Raw genomic sequence first — 14,883 nt, forward strand, 5'->3', positions numbered from 1 at the left:
AAAACTCAACATAACATTTACAGAAATTTTCCAAGCAATTCGGATATTGAGTGTGAAACACAATGTCACACACTCCCAAATAATGTCTGTGAAGTTATATTTGATATGTATAAGGTGAATATGAATCATGAACCGTGATGAATTGAGCTTTTTCTGTATTCTTTCAGAATATGTTTTGTAAACTATTGAGACGTACTGTATATCTGTGAGAGGATTGGCAATATGTTGCATTAAATCTTTGAGGTACATTGTTTGTAGTTGAAGTCTTTCCATAGTTTGGCTCAGGCTTGTTATTTGTTGTGCTAAAGACTTTAAGACAGGTGCATGTCTTCAGCGCCCCACATCCATTGCATTTCTTTCAGGCAGTATTTCAGTCGACTTCTGCCTGCCCCCCCCCTCCCCCTCTGCCCCTCCCCCCCTGCCTTGGACCCTCACCATTGAGGCTTTTGCACATGTGAAAAAAAATTCTAGCGTGTCTGAATAAATACATGACATTTCTATAACTTGCAGCTTGCAGTGGTATTTTAACTTGTTAGTAGTTTTTTTTTTTTTTTTTTTTTTTTTTTTTATTTAAAACATTACCCCTCCTTTTCACTCCCCAGCTCCAGTTCAGCAGTTGGAATGAACAGCTGTTGCTGTCCCTCAGTCATATTGCATCAGAGAAGGGTTTTAAGCATGCCCAGAGAGAGCTAGAAATGTTGGGTGGAGTAGAGGTGGTTGGGCAAGAAGTTGGGAAAGGGTGCCAGCCAACAGCCTGCTTGAGATCTGGATCCAATGCGAGACTAGATCCACAGTGACCCAAATCCAAAGGACTTCATCAGGGACCACAAATCAAGAACGGCAGTTGGCTGCTGTAGATTTTCTGTTTGGGGCGTTCTTGCCCTCCATGCTTGGACTCCTTCAAACATGGAGACTCAACAGCCAAGGGTCATGAAGGAGGACTCCAAGACCAAGGAAGATGGTGAGAATTTGGAGTAATACACAACAACAACAAAAACTAAGGATTATTTCTCATTTCAGTGGCTTTACTGGCTGTATGGCACAGGTTTTGCTATTTTTTTTTAAACAAGGTCACAATTTTTAAGAAAGCCTTTTTCTTTTTGAAACACTTGTGTCTTAAACATTTCAGAGGTCGAATGCATGCATAGTTTAATTTAAATCCAATAAACCAGCTGAGCATTTAATGTCCGAGCTTGTTAGCTGTTTGGCTGTGTTGAAATATGTATTCCATGCAACAATTGCATCTCTGCTTGTTAATGACAAATATAACCAAGATATTTATACACGCAACAGCTATGAATTGATCTCATAAGCACTTTTCAACCTTTGCATCGTCACTCCGTGGGCTCCCCTGACCTTTTTCTCTAAACCAGTGTTGCATACGTAACTGAAGATGTGTGTCAGGTGCTGTTAGTAACCGTTGGCGCTGACACATAGCTGGAGTCTCACACACTGGCATGATGTTACAAACAAACACAGCAGGATCAGAGGGGCATTATGAGACTAAATGGGATTTATTTATAGAGCAGAGAATCAAATGTTACCTGTAATGTGATATGAAAGAAAAAAACAACATGATTACTCATCTGCTTGATTTAAGGCTGGAATATTTTAGTGTCACATTTAAGTGATGTGCAGTGATGGACAAAATAAAAGAAACACCGACCAATCCTGCACAACAGCCCCGCAGTCTTATCATGTTGTTGATGGTTTTCTGTCTCACAGAGATTTTCTTCCAACTAATTTTTTTAATTATTTTTTTAACCAAAATTACTTTCTTACTCTGTGGTATCTAGCCGTTCAGATAGTTTGGCTTTTATTTGGCTAAATTCTGAAATACCCATCTATGAGATTTCTGCTTCCACTCCTCTACAGTGGAGGAGGTTAATGTGCTTAATGTACTTAATGCCCCCCACCCCCAAAGACCCATTGTGAGCCAGGAAAAACCCTGCTTTATGATGAATCATGTACAAGTTGAAGGGGCTGATGGGATTACATTTCACTGGAATTGTACCTCATACAATTTCAAATTGAATTCAAAAAAAAAAAATTATTTAATGATTGATTGATTGATTGGCATATTCATAATTATGTCTTCATTAGCGTTTAATCACCTGAAACTATGAATTGTTTTTGTTAGAATGAGCATTTCATAGGGGTGCATGTTCACAAAGCCCGCCACGTTGCATCGCCATGTTGCTACAGTAACCCAGAACGGATGACCAAACAGTGGCTCTAGAGAGGTCCTTTTTCATTGTTTATTCTACCTGAAGGCCACCATAGGGTTTTCTACATGCTTGAAAAGGGAGGGTGAGGGAAGGGGTATTCAGCTGGTTGTAATCTCAACCTCACCACTAGATGCCACTAACTCTTACACACTGCTCCTTTGGTCTTTCCATTGCAATGTCACACAATTGTGATGCACCAGCAATTCAGTCAGCAACTCCTGAGAATCACAAGTACTAAGGCCATATTAAGCTGAACAACTAATTAGCAATGTGTTTCAATTTAAACTGAGTTACTGTTGTTGCCGCACCTCAAAATGAATTATTAAAAGAGCAGTGGGAACGTGGAACAGTGCTCACAACAGATGGGAAGAGACTGCAAACAGTTCACTTTGAACTCAAAAATTGACATAGACTTGACTTAACACCTCTGCCAATACCAACACATAAACGACACCATTATGATCTTTTACAAAACTAGTATTTGCTTGAGGCTACTGATCTGTATTGTAACGTGTTTTGGTTACTTTGCCGGCACAATTGTCCTCACTTTGTAAGCTTTTTTTTACCTGTCTCTCCCATGGATGCAAAAGCAGGTGCTGCTGTGGATGCAGAGCTAGCCAAAGCCATAATGGCTCGCTGTTTCCACCCCTCCATCATGGGCCCGGAGGCCTGGGAGGGATACATCTTTTCTGATCTGGAAATCCGTATCAAAGAGTCCACAGACCTCTATGGAGCTGTACTCTGGCCCTCGGTATGCCCAAACGTATACATTATCCCAAATATTTAGCTGCTGTACTGTCCTCTTTTTTTTTTTTTTTTTTTTTTTTTCCTGTCAAGTGAACTATCACTTTGTGTCCCCCAACAGGCGATGGTGTTGTGTCATTTCTTAGAGACCAACCGAGACAAACACAACCTGACGGACAAAAATGTGATTGAACTGGGTGCTGGAACTGGGCTGGTCTCCATTGTATCCAGCCTGTTGGGTACGAAAACAAAATCCAGTGATTAGTTCTCACCAGTCTCTTTGCTGTTTCAGTTCCTTTTTGTATCTCATTTCCTTTAACACTTAGCTGCACTGTCTCTTTCCAGGTGCTAAGGTGACCTCCACTGACCTGCCAGATGTTTTGGGGAACCTCCAGTACAATGTTATGCGCAACACCAGGGACCGATGCAAGTACATCCCTGTGGTAGGATTTCTATTCACTTCTGTAGTAACAATTTCATACTGTCAAGTTGATAACATAAAAAAAAAATACATTTAGATATGGGGCGCATGGGTAGCTCACCTGGTTGAACTTACGCCCCGTCTACAGAGGCTCAGTCCTTGCTGCAGCGGCCGCTGGTTTGATTCTGACCTGCGGCCCTTTGCTGCATGTCATTCCTCCTTTCCTGTCTTCAGCTGTCCTATCTAATAAAGGCTTAAAATGCCCCAAAAAAAACTTTCTAAAACGTTTTTTGTTTATTATTTATTATTTTATATTTATTATATAGATAGAAATACAAAAAAATCCAGCCAAGGAGCTTTTGACAAGACAACCATCAGCAATATATGTTGCATTTTGTTTGGTTGTTTTTCTCTGTGTATATTTGGGTCATGGACCAAATATGACATCTACCGTGTCATTTCATGAAATGCACTGCCTGTGGTCCCCCAGTGGCTAGAAATAGTGATAGGTGTAAACCGAGCCCTGGGTATCCTGCTCTTCCTTTGAGAAAATGAAAGCTCAGATGGGCCGATCTGGAATCTGCTCCTTAGGTCTCTGAGTTCAGAGAATTTGGCCCACCCAGGAGAGAGAGACATCATGGCTTTCAAACGAGCAAAGTTTCCTCCTCAGTACAGAAATGGCACATACTAAGGAAAGCTCATTGTGGGACTGGCTCTAGTGGCTGTAATTCTGCACCAAGGCTGAATTTCGGAAAAGAGAATTCAGATACAGTATTAGGGGACCACTAAGGTCTATATAAAAGCATCCAAAGAGCACCATGTCATGGGACCTTTAAGTATGAGTATGCAAAAGTAGGCTTTGCCTTATAAATAATGTGAAAAATGAATCAACCCTAAATCATCTCTGTTTCTAGGTCACAGAGCTCATCTGGGGTCCGGAGGTGGAGCAGCGTTTCCCCCGTGCCACACATTGTTTCGACTACATCCTGGCAGCTGATGTGGTGTACTCCCATCCTTACCTGGAGGAGCTGATGGACACTTTTGACTACCTGTGCCAGGAAAGCACACAGATCCTGTGGGCCATGCGTTTTCGTCTGGACCCTGAGAACAGCTTCGTTGACCGCTTTCGGCAACGCTTCCACATGGAGGAGCTGTACGACCTCCCCAGTCTGAGTATCAAACTGTACAGAGCCTGGAGGAAGGACAAGAGGACTAAAGACCAGGGACAGGCTGCTGCCTAACACAATGTATATTCATTGTTTGTGTATTTTTGTGTGTTTCTGTGACTGCAGAATTAGGTCAAATGTAAATTGTGTTACTGAATGGGAATCTATAATTTATTCTGTGTAATGTTTTCATGGATCTCTTGTGCAAATGTCTAAATGTCTCTTTTACATAAAGACTTTATGATGTTTGTAGTTTCATGTGCCAGAATATCACAATCTCAAATTGTCATCCATGTTTTTACACATTTGTATTCTATTATTTACTGTATTAACTGGTGTATTTATCTACTAGAAACATTTAAATATAATGCAGTACTAATTAACAACACCATAACCTCCAAAATGACCAATGAATTCAATCTGACACGCTGTCAACAAAAGCTGAACAGTCTTATTTATTGCTGATCTGATCATTTTGATAAACTGGCAACTCTGTATGTTTTGATACACTTTAGGCTTTTTCATGTTTAGTAAGTGGGCATTTTGGATTTTTCACCCTAATGATGACATCAATGCTCCAAATGTTGTTTTCTTTTAGGTCATATTGGTCAAGAAGCACCTCTGCAGGATCAAAGTGATATCTTTTTTTGAAGCTGGTTGTCATTCAACAGCAGCACGGACACTTCAGATCTTGGCTGACAATGTTGTTTTGTTCCAGTCAGCTCACAGCTCTGATGATGTGGGCGAACATGGCTCTGGATTTTTCAAGTGGATTTCTGATGAGCTAGTGGATCTTATTTAGGAGGTCTGTTGCTGTTTGACTTCACATGGTCATTATGATCAGGTTTTATTATCATTGCCAGTTTTAACAAGGACAGGAGACGTATACTATTTATTTCAGGATCTCAACTGTTGAATGGATTGCCTGTACTGTTGGATCAAGTCACTGATGGTTCTCTTAAGATGAATCCTCTGGGGGCCGTGAATGACTGGAGCGTTAACCTGATAATGTTAACCGGCAGCAGCAAGCAAAGTTGAGCAGAGCTTTAAAGTACAACTGGAGGCTGGTGATTGTTTAGCGGGTCAGACAATGTATAGCTGAACCTGACAAGTGAAGTCTGGGATGTCCTGATGCAACTACTGTTTTGATTCACTTTCACCACTTTCATAGCGTCATTTTAAGCCAAAAAGCTCTAAAAGCAAATTACTGTACACTACCTGCTCAGTACCAAACAGCAGACAGATCCAGTTAGAGGCTTGCTGGTGAACCTAGTGGAGCATTTAGCAGCTAAAGCTCCAGATATTTCCTTAAAGAGTTGGTAGGGACCAAAAACAGAGCTAAAAGGAGAGTGAATATTGGACTCACATTCATCAGGTTGCCACAACCTCGACTCCAAATTAATGATAATGTTGCTCTGTAACTGCTGGATGTGTAAATAAGCATCTGTTTGCATAGCAACTTAAAAGATGTAATATCAGTGTTGTGTTCACAGCCGGTTCCCACTGCCCCCAAGTGGCAGAGAAATTGGTTATTACAGGTCTGATGTTTGACTTGATGGTTGATGCTAGAATGAATGGTCCAAAAGGACGGGCAAAGGCATGACCCACCTCTGATTGGTTGATATGTTGATTAGGTTTATGCATGAGGAGTGAGATTGGTTAAAGTTAGGGTAAGAATATCAGGGTAAGCCAATCAGAGGCACTTACATTTTATAATTGGGACAGTAACATATAAAAAAAACACAACAATGTTGTTGTTAAAAATGCAAAACAATATATTGTATTTATTATTTTCAGACTTTAATGTTCATCACCACTGCATGATGTGGCATAAGAAAAAAAAGAAAATAGTATGAGGTCTTCCATCATACATAGGCCTACATTCATAATTAATATTTACTATAGTTTAATATAAACATAATAATCACACTGCTGCTGCACATTAATGTACAAACATCTTCCATTAATCAAATCCGATATAAATCCAACAAATGTAATCATTATTTGCAACATTTATGTTTACACCTAGATGAGACTTCTTTGGGTAATATTTCACCAGCAAAACACTTTAAAGAGGTCAAATAAAGAAAGAGAGGTCCTCCATATTGGGCTGCTTCAGTAAGATGAGTCGTACACAAACTCTGCATGTTTTGGAAACTCACCAGTTAGCTTGATTATCTTGGAACGAGTAAGTTCAAGTCACCTGCTATAAATATGACCTATCTGATATCTAAGTCATGATTCCAAATCCTCCAACATTTTCTGTCCTGCCATTCCTTGTCTTTTTGCCCGTGTGATGGATATGTTTTTGGCTGCTGGAACACAAGCTGGATTAAAGAGGAACAAGAGAGGCTATCTAAACTGGTTGCACCGTGTATCATTGTCAAGCCAAACCAATACTCAACTGTTGAAGACTGCGACCCTAAAGAGGTATCGGTTAACTTTAGCACTCTTTCAACAGTCTCTTGATAAAATACAACCTTTCATTGAGAGACAGAGCTGAAATGCTGCCTTGCATCATAAAACTTGTATCTTTTATCTAAATAAGACATCAACCCTTGCTGAGGTTCGGGATGGATTTAAAGTTTTGGGATGTGAGTGTATTTAGAATGATGATATCTGAAACTGGGAGGTGATACTTCATGGCCAAGGCTGAATGTAATGTTAATACATGGGTTTTGCATGCCAGTCTTGATCCTGTTGCCTCCCATCTCTGGTAAAGCAATTGAGGTTGTTGCAGGTAAAACAAGCAAGCTAGCAAGCTCTTTACATAGACCTTTGCACAGAGCTGTTTGTTTACGTGTGTATGTGTGTGTGTCTACGTTTGTGTATGCTTATGTATGTGTATATATACACTTTTTATGTACAAACATATCTGTACATAGTAGTAAAATGTTTGTTTGTTCAACTATGTTGTCCTTGTTTTTAGCCATATGTCTATTTCTGTATAATTAATGCTGTGAGAGCAACAATAAAGCTGGAGTCAAATTCCTTGTATTACACATGGCCATGAAAACTGATTCTGATAAGACCTGACTTTCATCTTCATTTATCTTTACTGTCTGATAACAGTGTTTCAGAAGAAGTGACATAAACTTAACAGCAATTAAAATAAGTTAATGAGGCTTTAAATGGTTCAGTGCCAACACACACATTCATGGTTTTCTGCCAAGATGCACTCAAGCCAAACACATGCTGTTTTGGTCTGGGGGTGCGTTACCAGTGTAACGTGCAATATGTGTCCGTAGGTTTTTTAGACCTTCATATTATATCTTTTCAAATGATATCCAGTATGAGGTTACAGACCGAGGAGGCTTCTGGAAAGCACCAGCAGACAAGTCCTTAAGCGACACTGGAAGCAAAAATACATGGCTGTTGGTATCATGACATTCCCGTCATTCTTTCTCTCCTTTTGGTTCCCTCACCGACTCATCTTTGTTTGTGTGTGTGTGAGCGCGTGTGTGTGTGTGTGTGTGTGCGTGTGTGTTTGTGTGTACGTGCGCTCTGATCTTGTAGCTTGCTTGTGTTCATTTCTCCTAGTGAGCACGGCTCTAAAAATACCCTCATGCCCTTGTGTTGATGATGGGTGTAACCAACAGGATGCTGAGACTATAACCTCAAAATCAGAGGTCTCCAGATGCATTGCTCCTGAGATCCTTCACTGGGAAATAAAGCAGCAGCAGGTAGGCCAAAGATCACAGGTAGGGTGTTTGAGCATGACGTTTTCACTTTATTCACACAAGCTGTGTGGGAAGCTCTTGCAGAGAGAACTTTTTTAACAAGACTTTGGACGTAGGGTGTTAGGGTTTGGAAACATGTCTCCCATGTAGGTAGTCTGACTGAAAATAATCTTGTGCTCTGTTCCTGGTCACATTAGAGGACTTGTTTTGCCTATTTAATTCAATTCAATTCAATTTTATTTATAGTATCAAATTATAACAAGAGTTATCTTAAGACACTTTACACATAGAGTAGGTCTAGAACACACTATAATTTACAAAGACCCAACAATTCCAGTAATTCCCCCAAGAGCAAGCCTTTAATGCAACAGTGGCAAGGAAAAACTCCTTTTAGGAAGAAACCTTGGACAGACCCAGGCTCTTGGTAGGCGGTGTCTGACGGTGCCGGTTGGGGGTGTGATGAACAGTGGCAATAATAGTCACAATAAAGATAATGGAACTATGACTAGAAATAGTAGTTGTAGTAGTTCATGACGTAGCAGGGCCTTACTGGGTGTATCAGGGCACTGCGGGGCATAGCAGGACGTAGCAGGATGTAGGGGGGCGTAGCTGGACACTGCAGAGCGTAGCAGGGTGTAGCAGGGCATAGCAGGGCGCGGAGCAGGACCACAGCGACAGCTGCAGCCATGATTTAGGTGCCACCCTAATCCAAGGAAAACTGCTAGGCGAAAAAAAACACAAGGACTCCGGGGAATAAGCTCACCAGAGCTAAGTTACTAACGAGCATTTCTGGGACATGGATGCAGACAGATGGAAAGAGAGAGGAGAGAGGAGCTCAGTGTGTCAAAGGAGGTACCCCGGCAGTCTAGAACTATAACAGCATAGTAAAGAGCTGGTGCAAGGCAAACCTATAACCTATATATAACCTATAAGGGTTGGTAGATGAATCTGATGACTACGAAGAGAAGCAGAGAAGGGGTACCGCCGGGGGGAGGGTGTATATAGGGTCTGTTTAGCTGGGTAAACTGTAGGACTGCAGTTACAAGTAAAATAATGATATAAACACAGTAGCTAATTATTAAGTAAAATATCAAAATATATGAATGCAAAATCTTGCAAATAATCTTGTATATCCCCTAGTCTGTTCTCACTTTGGTAGCAAAGACATGAAAGACAGAAAAAAGGTAACTACTGTAAGTTAAGAGAAAAAGGAATACAAAAAATAAGCATTAGAATTAAAAAAGGTTTAATTGAAGTTCAATCTCTAATGCATATCTTCTACCTGTCTTTCCAAGTCCAACAGTATACATTTGATATGGATACTTTGTCCACGTACTGTTTGGAGGGAACCAGTTATATGAGAAGCGGAGAGGAAGGCAAGGAGGACGAAGAAAAGGAAGGCGAGGAGGAGGAGAAGGAAGAAGAGGAAGAAGATGGGGGTGAAGAAGATAAAGAAGAAAAAAAAGGTCAGATAAACTATGCATTAAAAAGCAGGAAATGAAACGTTTCCAAACTCACACTGAGCAGAGTCCACAGAGAACTGAGCATCTGACTTTTGTATCAATCAGATGAGTCAGCCGTCCAGAAGCAACAAAGACCAGCCTGGGCTCCGTGTTTCTTCTACAAAGCAGATAAAGAGGTGTACAATTACGTGGGCCAGGAGATCGTCATCAGGGGTGGTCTTGACTCCTATGCAGGCATGATATGGCCAGCGGTGAGTAGGATCTTTTTTGCAACCTCATTCACCACAATATGACAGTACATGTGTTTTATTTTGTATAGAAAGGCTCTGTTTACTGATGCTATCACATGCCAAAGTGTTAGTGCCAGTTTTGGATTATGGGGATGTCATATATGGAGATGCTGCCGCCTAAACTCTGAGGCCCCTAGACTAGGGTGACCAGATTTCCCAGAACTAAAACTGGGACACTTTGCGTGTGACCGCAGCGCTCGTGCATGCACACGCTTTTTAACGTGAACATGTGCCAGCCCAGGTCAGACATAGACACAGACAGATTAGACACAATTTTGACAACGGCAACACTATACTGCTCACAACATAATGGGGTTTCTCAGTTAATATTCATGAATTTTCTTGGTATGTAGCCTGCATATCTAAAAAATAATATTAACAGACATTGAGTGAGTTTTGTGGGGGACCAACTTTATTTTTCAGAATTAAAGCATTCTTTAGGAAAATGCACCCACTGAACTTGTGAGAAACGTTTTGTGAAAAGGTATTATTCATTGCATGGCACTAAAATAATTATTTGGAACTGCTGCCACAGGCTTGAACTAAAGTTATGGGAACACTTTACGGTAAGGGAACATGAATTATGAATTCATGCATGAATTAATTCATGATTTGTGCACTACTTCATTCCTTTATATCTTATGAATCATCAGGAATTGACATGAGTTCAATAACCTGTTTTGCCTTACATCACTTTGATTATTTGGAATGGTTTTGTATAGGGGTGCAACAGATCACAAAACTCACAGTTGGATTGGATCATGGTTATGAGTCACAAATCGGATACATTTTCGGATCAGCACAAAAAAAGGGGTGAATTTAAATGATCTATAAAAAATTTATAACAATAACTTTTAACAATAACTTCCTTTAGCATTTAATTCCTGTTAAACGACAAAAACAGATGAGAAAAGGGTAGTTTACAATAACTATAAATGCACAAGTTTTACCAGTTTTAAGTAAACGCAACCTTTATTCACGTCTGTGTTGTTTTTCCGACAACAGCAGTGAGCCAGTGACCAAGTGCTAGCTAGTTTGTGTCTTTTAGCTCATAACTTTAGCAGCAGACTGTTGTACATCCCGCTGTTGGAATCCTCTACAATACACTCACACTTTTACACCGTTTAGCTGTCAGCATTTTAACTTTTTAACCGGGACAATTTCATAGTGGTTGGTGTAAACCAGTGTCCCGACAGGCTTTTGGGGCTTCTTGGGACAAGCAACTCAAAATCGGGACTGTCCCGATCAAACCGGGACGTCTGGTCACCCTACATAACCACTGCTTCTTATTCACATAAAAATACCTTGTTGCCATTAAAATTGCCATTTTATATCTCATCTCACCGTTTCCTGTAATTTTCATCATAGGTACACTTCAACTATGAGAGACAAAATGAGAAAAAAAAATCCAGAAAATCACATTGTAGGATTTTTAATGAATTAATTGGTAAATCAGTATAAAAGACACCTGTCCACAACCTCAAACAGTCACACTCCAAACTCCACTATGGCCAAGACCAAAGAGCTGTCAAAGGACACCAGAAACAAAATTGTAGAGCTGCACCAGGCTGGGAAGACTGTATCTGCAATAGGTAATCAGCTTGTTGTGAAGAAATCAACTGTGGGAGCAATCATTAGAAAATGGAAGACATACAAGACCACTGATAATCTCCCTCGATCTGGGGCTCCACGCAAAATCTCACCCCGTGGGGTCAAAATGATCACAAGAATGGTGAGCAAAAATCCCAGAACCACATGAGGGGGACCTAGTGAATGACCTGCAGAGAGCTGGGACCAAAGTAACAAAAGCTACCATCAGTAACCCACTACGCCGCCAGGGACTCAAATCCTGCAATGCCAGCTGTGTCCCCCTGCTTAAGCCAGTACATGTCCAGGCCAGTCTGAAGTTTGCTAGAGAGCATTTGGATGATCCAGAAGAGGATTGGGAGAATGTCATATGGTCAGATGAAACCAAAATAGAACTAAAAACTCAACTCGTTGTGTTTGGAGGAGAAAGAATGCTGAGTTGCATCCAAAGAACACCATACCTACTGTGAAGCATGGGGGTGGAAACATCATGCTTTGGGGCTGTTTTTCTGCAAAGGGACCAGGATGACTGATCCGTGTAAAGGAAAGAATGAATGGGGCCATGTATTGTGAGATTTTGAGTGAAAACTTCCTTCCATCAGCAAGGGCATTGAAGATGAAACGTGACTGGGTCTTTAACCCTTGTGTTGACTTCGGGACAAATTGACCCGTTTTCAATTTTTGTTTCATATCAGAAAATATGGGAAGTAGAAATAAGCGCTGAAAAATAAATTTACAATTTAAAATGGAAAAAGCAAAAACAAAAAACATCCGGAAAAAAAGTGTTTTTTTTCAAGGTTGACGGGAAAACAACACAAGGGTTAAGCATGACAATGATCCCAAACACACCGCCCGGGCAACGAAGGAGTGGCTTCGTAAGAAGCATTTCAAGGTCCTGGAGTGGCCTAGCCAGACTCCAGATCTCAACCCCATAGAAAATCTTTGGAGGGAGTTGAAAGTCTGTGTTGCCCAGCGACAGCCCCAAAACATCACTGCTCTAGAGGAGATCTGCATGGAGGAATGGGACAAAATACCAGCAACACTGTGTAAAAACCTTGTGAAGACTTACAGAAAACGTTTGACCTCTGTCATTGCCAACAAAGGGTAGGCTATATAACAAAGTATTGAGATGAACTTTTGTTATTGACCAAATACTTATTTTCCACCATAATTTGCAAATAAATTCATAAAAAATCCTCCAGTGTGATTTTCTGGATTTTTTTTCTTTCTCATTTTGTCTCTCATAGTTGAAGTGTAACTACGATTAAAATTACATGCCTCTCTCATCTTTTTAAGTGGGAGAACTTGCACAATTGGTGGCTGACTAAATACTTTTTTGCCCCACTGTAACTCAAAGTCATCTTGATTTCCCCTTAAGGCTCTGGCTCTCTGTCACTACCTAGACACCCATCGCGAACAGTTGAGTCTTATGGACAAGGCGGTCCTGGAGATCGGGGCAGGAACTGGCCTCCTGTCTGTAGTAGCAGCGTTCCTCGGTAAGAATTTTTGCCATTTGCACAGGTACAGAGCAGAAGTCAATCAAAACACAAGAAACAAAGATGTGGGGGAGTAATGCAGTTAAAAAGAAGAAACACAGAAGAGAACACATCTGGGTGGCTCACACATTGAAGTAAAAAAAAAAAAGTAATATATAGGTCAATATGTTTGCATGTGGGCTTTAGGTAATCAATACAGTTCTTCTCAGTGTGTATTGGGGGTTCAGGTGAAGTACTAGGAGTTCAGATGGACTGGGGGCTTGGAGTATCTGAAACAATGAACGTCATACTGTCCTCAGGTGCCTGGGTGACAGCCACAGACCTTCCAGAGGCCCTGAGCAACCTGAGAGCCAACCTTAACAGGAACACCAGGGGCCGCTGCAGATACGCACCCCAAGTGGCAACTCTGTCCTGGTGCGACGACCTGGAGCACTCCTACCCTACATCAGTCTACCGATACGACTACGTGCTGGCAGCTGATGTGGTCTACCATCACGACTTCCTGGACGAGCTCCTGGTCACCATGAAGCATTTCTGCAAACCAGGAACGACTCTGATCTGGGCCAACAAGGTGAGGTATGAGGCTGATCTGACTTTCACGGAGAAATTTAAAAAGGCTTTCCACACGAGTCTGCTGGCTGAAGACGGAGAGATGAAGATCTTCATGGCAACGTGTAGAGAGTGAGAGACGGAGAAGATATGGATGGATTACTCAATGGGCCCCTACGGGCCCAGGGAATCCTGAGTCAGAGCCTCTGTTTAAAGTTCTTAACATTACTCTTTGGGAAGTCAAAGGGCGAGTATCTGCCACCATTAAGTTAAGTAATTTTGTTTATTTTTCTCTCCAAATAATACAATGGCACAGTGCATTTTTTAAGCTATGATAATAATAATAAATAGTAAAGCTATTTTAATTATTTTCACAGTAAAAAACTCAGCTTTAAGAAAATTCAACCTGCATCACAGGTTTCCTTTGATGGTTTCATATAATAATTGTATATTCATTTGTAAAATATAATTAAAGATTGTCCGTTTGGAACTGTAGTAGCAGGAAGGGGTGGTAAGAGTTAAGACAGCCTCTCTTCATCTCCAGCATAAACAAAATGCTGAATTTCAGTTGCAATTTTTTCAGGTTTTCAACCATCACCCAAACTGTAGTTACTGCATGATAAACCTGTAAAATATCATTTTTAGTGTCAGATGCTGCTATGTAGAGAGGAGGGTCTTTTACCTGTGTGTGCTTCAGGGCCCATTATCTCATCATATATTATATTATATCATCTGTTATAAAGGCTTTATGATGCTCGCAACCAGCGAGCACTACAGATGCTAAGAAGGGCAGTACAGCAAGAGTTTTAGTTTAGTTGTTGCTTGAACATACCATATATTTACTACGAGGTAGTAAACCATATTTACTACCTCGTGAAGCACCATATTTAGCCTGAATAAATCAAACCTGTGCTACATAAGGTCCAAGAATAGTTCATTACAATCAAACCAGTTATGTGTGTTGAAGTAAAAACAATTAGTTAATTAATTAATTGACAGGTCATCTTTTCAGTTATTTCTTTTAAGAACAAATGCCAAACATTTGGTGGTTTCAGCTTCTCAAATGTGCGGATTTAATGCTTTTCCGTTTCATATATGATAACCTCGATTCAAAAGCGCTTTTGCACACTTCTTTTCTGGGGCAGGTGCGTTGGAAAAGGTAAAGGTTACCAGTAACACTTTGATTGAAGAAGTCCTGCACACTGTCCATTACGCATGCAAATACTTTATTTCACCATGTATTTGCATGCGTAATGTAC

At 40.7% G+C, this 14,883-nt stretch overlaps 3 protein-coding genes across 5 annotated transcripts in view; all 3 read left to right on the forward strand.

The window, feature by feature from the left end:
• ercc5 (excision repair cross-complementation group 5) overlaps window positions 1-248 on the forward strand; it is a 12,623-nt gene extending 12,375 nt beyond the window's left edge. Inside the window, exon 15 of the mRNA XM_028576445.1 lies at window positions 1-248. This exon is cut by the window's left edge and continues 543 nt beyond it. The gene's annotated coding sequence lies outside the window, so the exon portion shown is untranslated.
• A 398-nt stretch (window positions 249-646) lies between these two features.
• On the forward strand, window positions 647-4,807 carry mettl21e (methyltransferase like 21e). 2 transcript variants are annotated; one of them, XM_028576497.1, is made up of 5 exons: window positions 647-961; window positions 2,819-2,979; window positions 3,094-3,211; window positions 3,318-3,415; window positions 4,308-4,807. In XM_028576497.1, the coding sequence occupies exons 1-5, from the start codon at window positions 907-909 to the stop codon at window positions 4,632-4,634; spliced, it is 759 nt and encodes a 252-aa protein (XP_028432298.1). In that variant the 5' UTR covers window positions 647-906; the 3' UTR covers window positions 4,635-4,807. The 2 variants fall into 2 exon arrangements, with proteins under 2 accessions (XP_028432298.1, XP_028432306.1); XM_028576505.1 differs by having other exon boundaries at window positions 648-961; window positions 2,822-2,979.
• Window positions 4,808-8,002: 3,195 nt separating this feature from the next.
• mettl21ca (methyltransferase 21C, AARS1 lysine a) lies at window positions 8,003-14,541 on the forward strand. Of its 2 annotated transcripts, XM_028576480.1 has the most exons (5): window positions 8,003-8,242; window positions 9,535-9,705; window positions 9,808-9,953; window positions 12,958-13,075; window positions 13,375-14,541. In XM_028576480.1, the coding sequence occupies exons 2-5, from the start codon at window positions 9,555-9,557 to the stop codon at window positions 13,758-13,760; spliced, it is 801 nt and encodes a 266-aa protein (XP_028432281.1). In that variant the 5' UTR covers window positions 8,003-8,242; window positions 9,535-9,554; the 3' UTR covers window positions 13,761-14,541. The 2 variants fall into 2 exon arrangements, with proteins under 2 accessions (XP_028432281.1, XP_028432289.1); XM_028576488.1 differs by lacking the exon at window positions 8,003-8,242 and having other exon boundaries at window positions 9,671-9,704; window positions 9,806-9,953.
• Window positions 14,542-14,883: the final 342 nt, after the last annotated feature.

Source organism: Perca flavescens, chromosome 1 (genome assembly GCF_004354835.1).
Source record: "Perca flavescens isolate YP-PL-M2 chromosome 1, PFLA_1.0, whole genome shotgun sequence".
Lineage (NCBI taxonomy): Eukaryota > Metazoa > Chordata > Actinopteri > Perciformes > Percidae > Perca > Perca flavescens.

What these genes read in the sequence shown, in the direction of transcription:
- mettl21e (XM_028576497.1), top strand. Translation starts at nt 907, where the DNA reads ATGGAGACTCAACAGCCAAGGGTCATGAAGGAGGACTCCAAGACCAAG. An exon ending in CTCCAAGACCAAGGAAGATG is followed by an intron (nt 962 to 2,818) that starts GTGAGAATTTGG and finishes TGGATGCAAAAG; the next exon opens with CAGGTGCTGCTGTGGATGCA. An exon ending in GAGCTGTACTCTGGCCCTCG is followed by an intron (nt 2,980 to 3,093) that starts GTATGCCCAAAC and finishes GTCCCCCAACAG; the next exon opens with GCGATGGTGTTGTGTCATTT.
- mettl21ca (XM_028576480.1), top strand. Translation starts at nt 9,555, where the DNA reads ATGGATACTTTGTCCACGTACTGTTTGGAGGGAACCAGTTATATGAGA. An exon ending in AGATAAAGAAGAAAAAAAAG is followed by an intron (nt 9,706 to 9,807) that starts GTCAGATAAACT and finishes TGTATCAATCAG; the next exon opens with ATGAGTCAGCCGTCCAGAAG. An exon ending in CAGGCATGATATGGCCAGCG is followed by an intron (nt 9,954 to 12,957) that starts GTGAGTAGGATC and finishes TTTCCCCTTAAG; the next exon opens with GCTCTGGCTCTCTGTCACTA.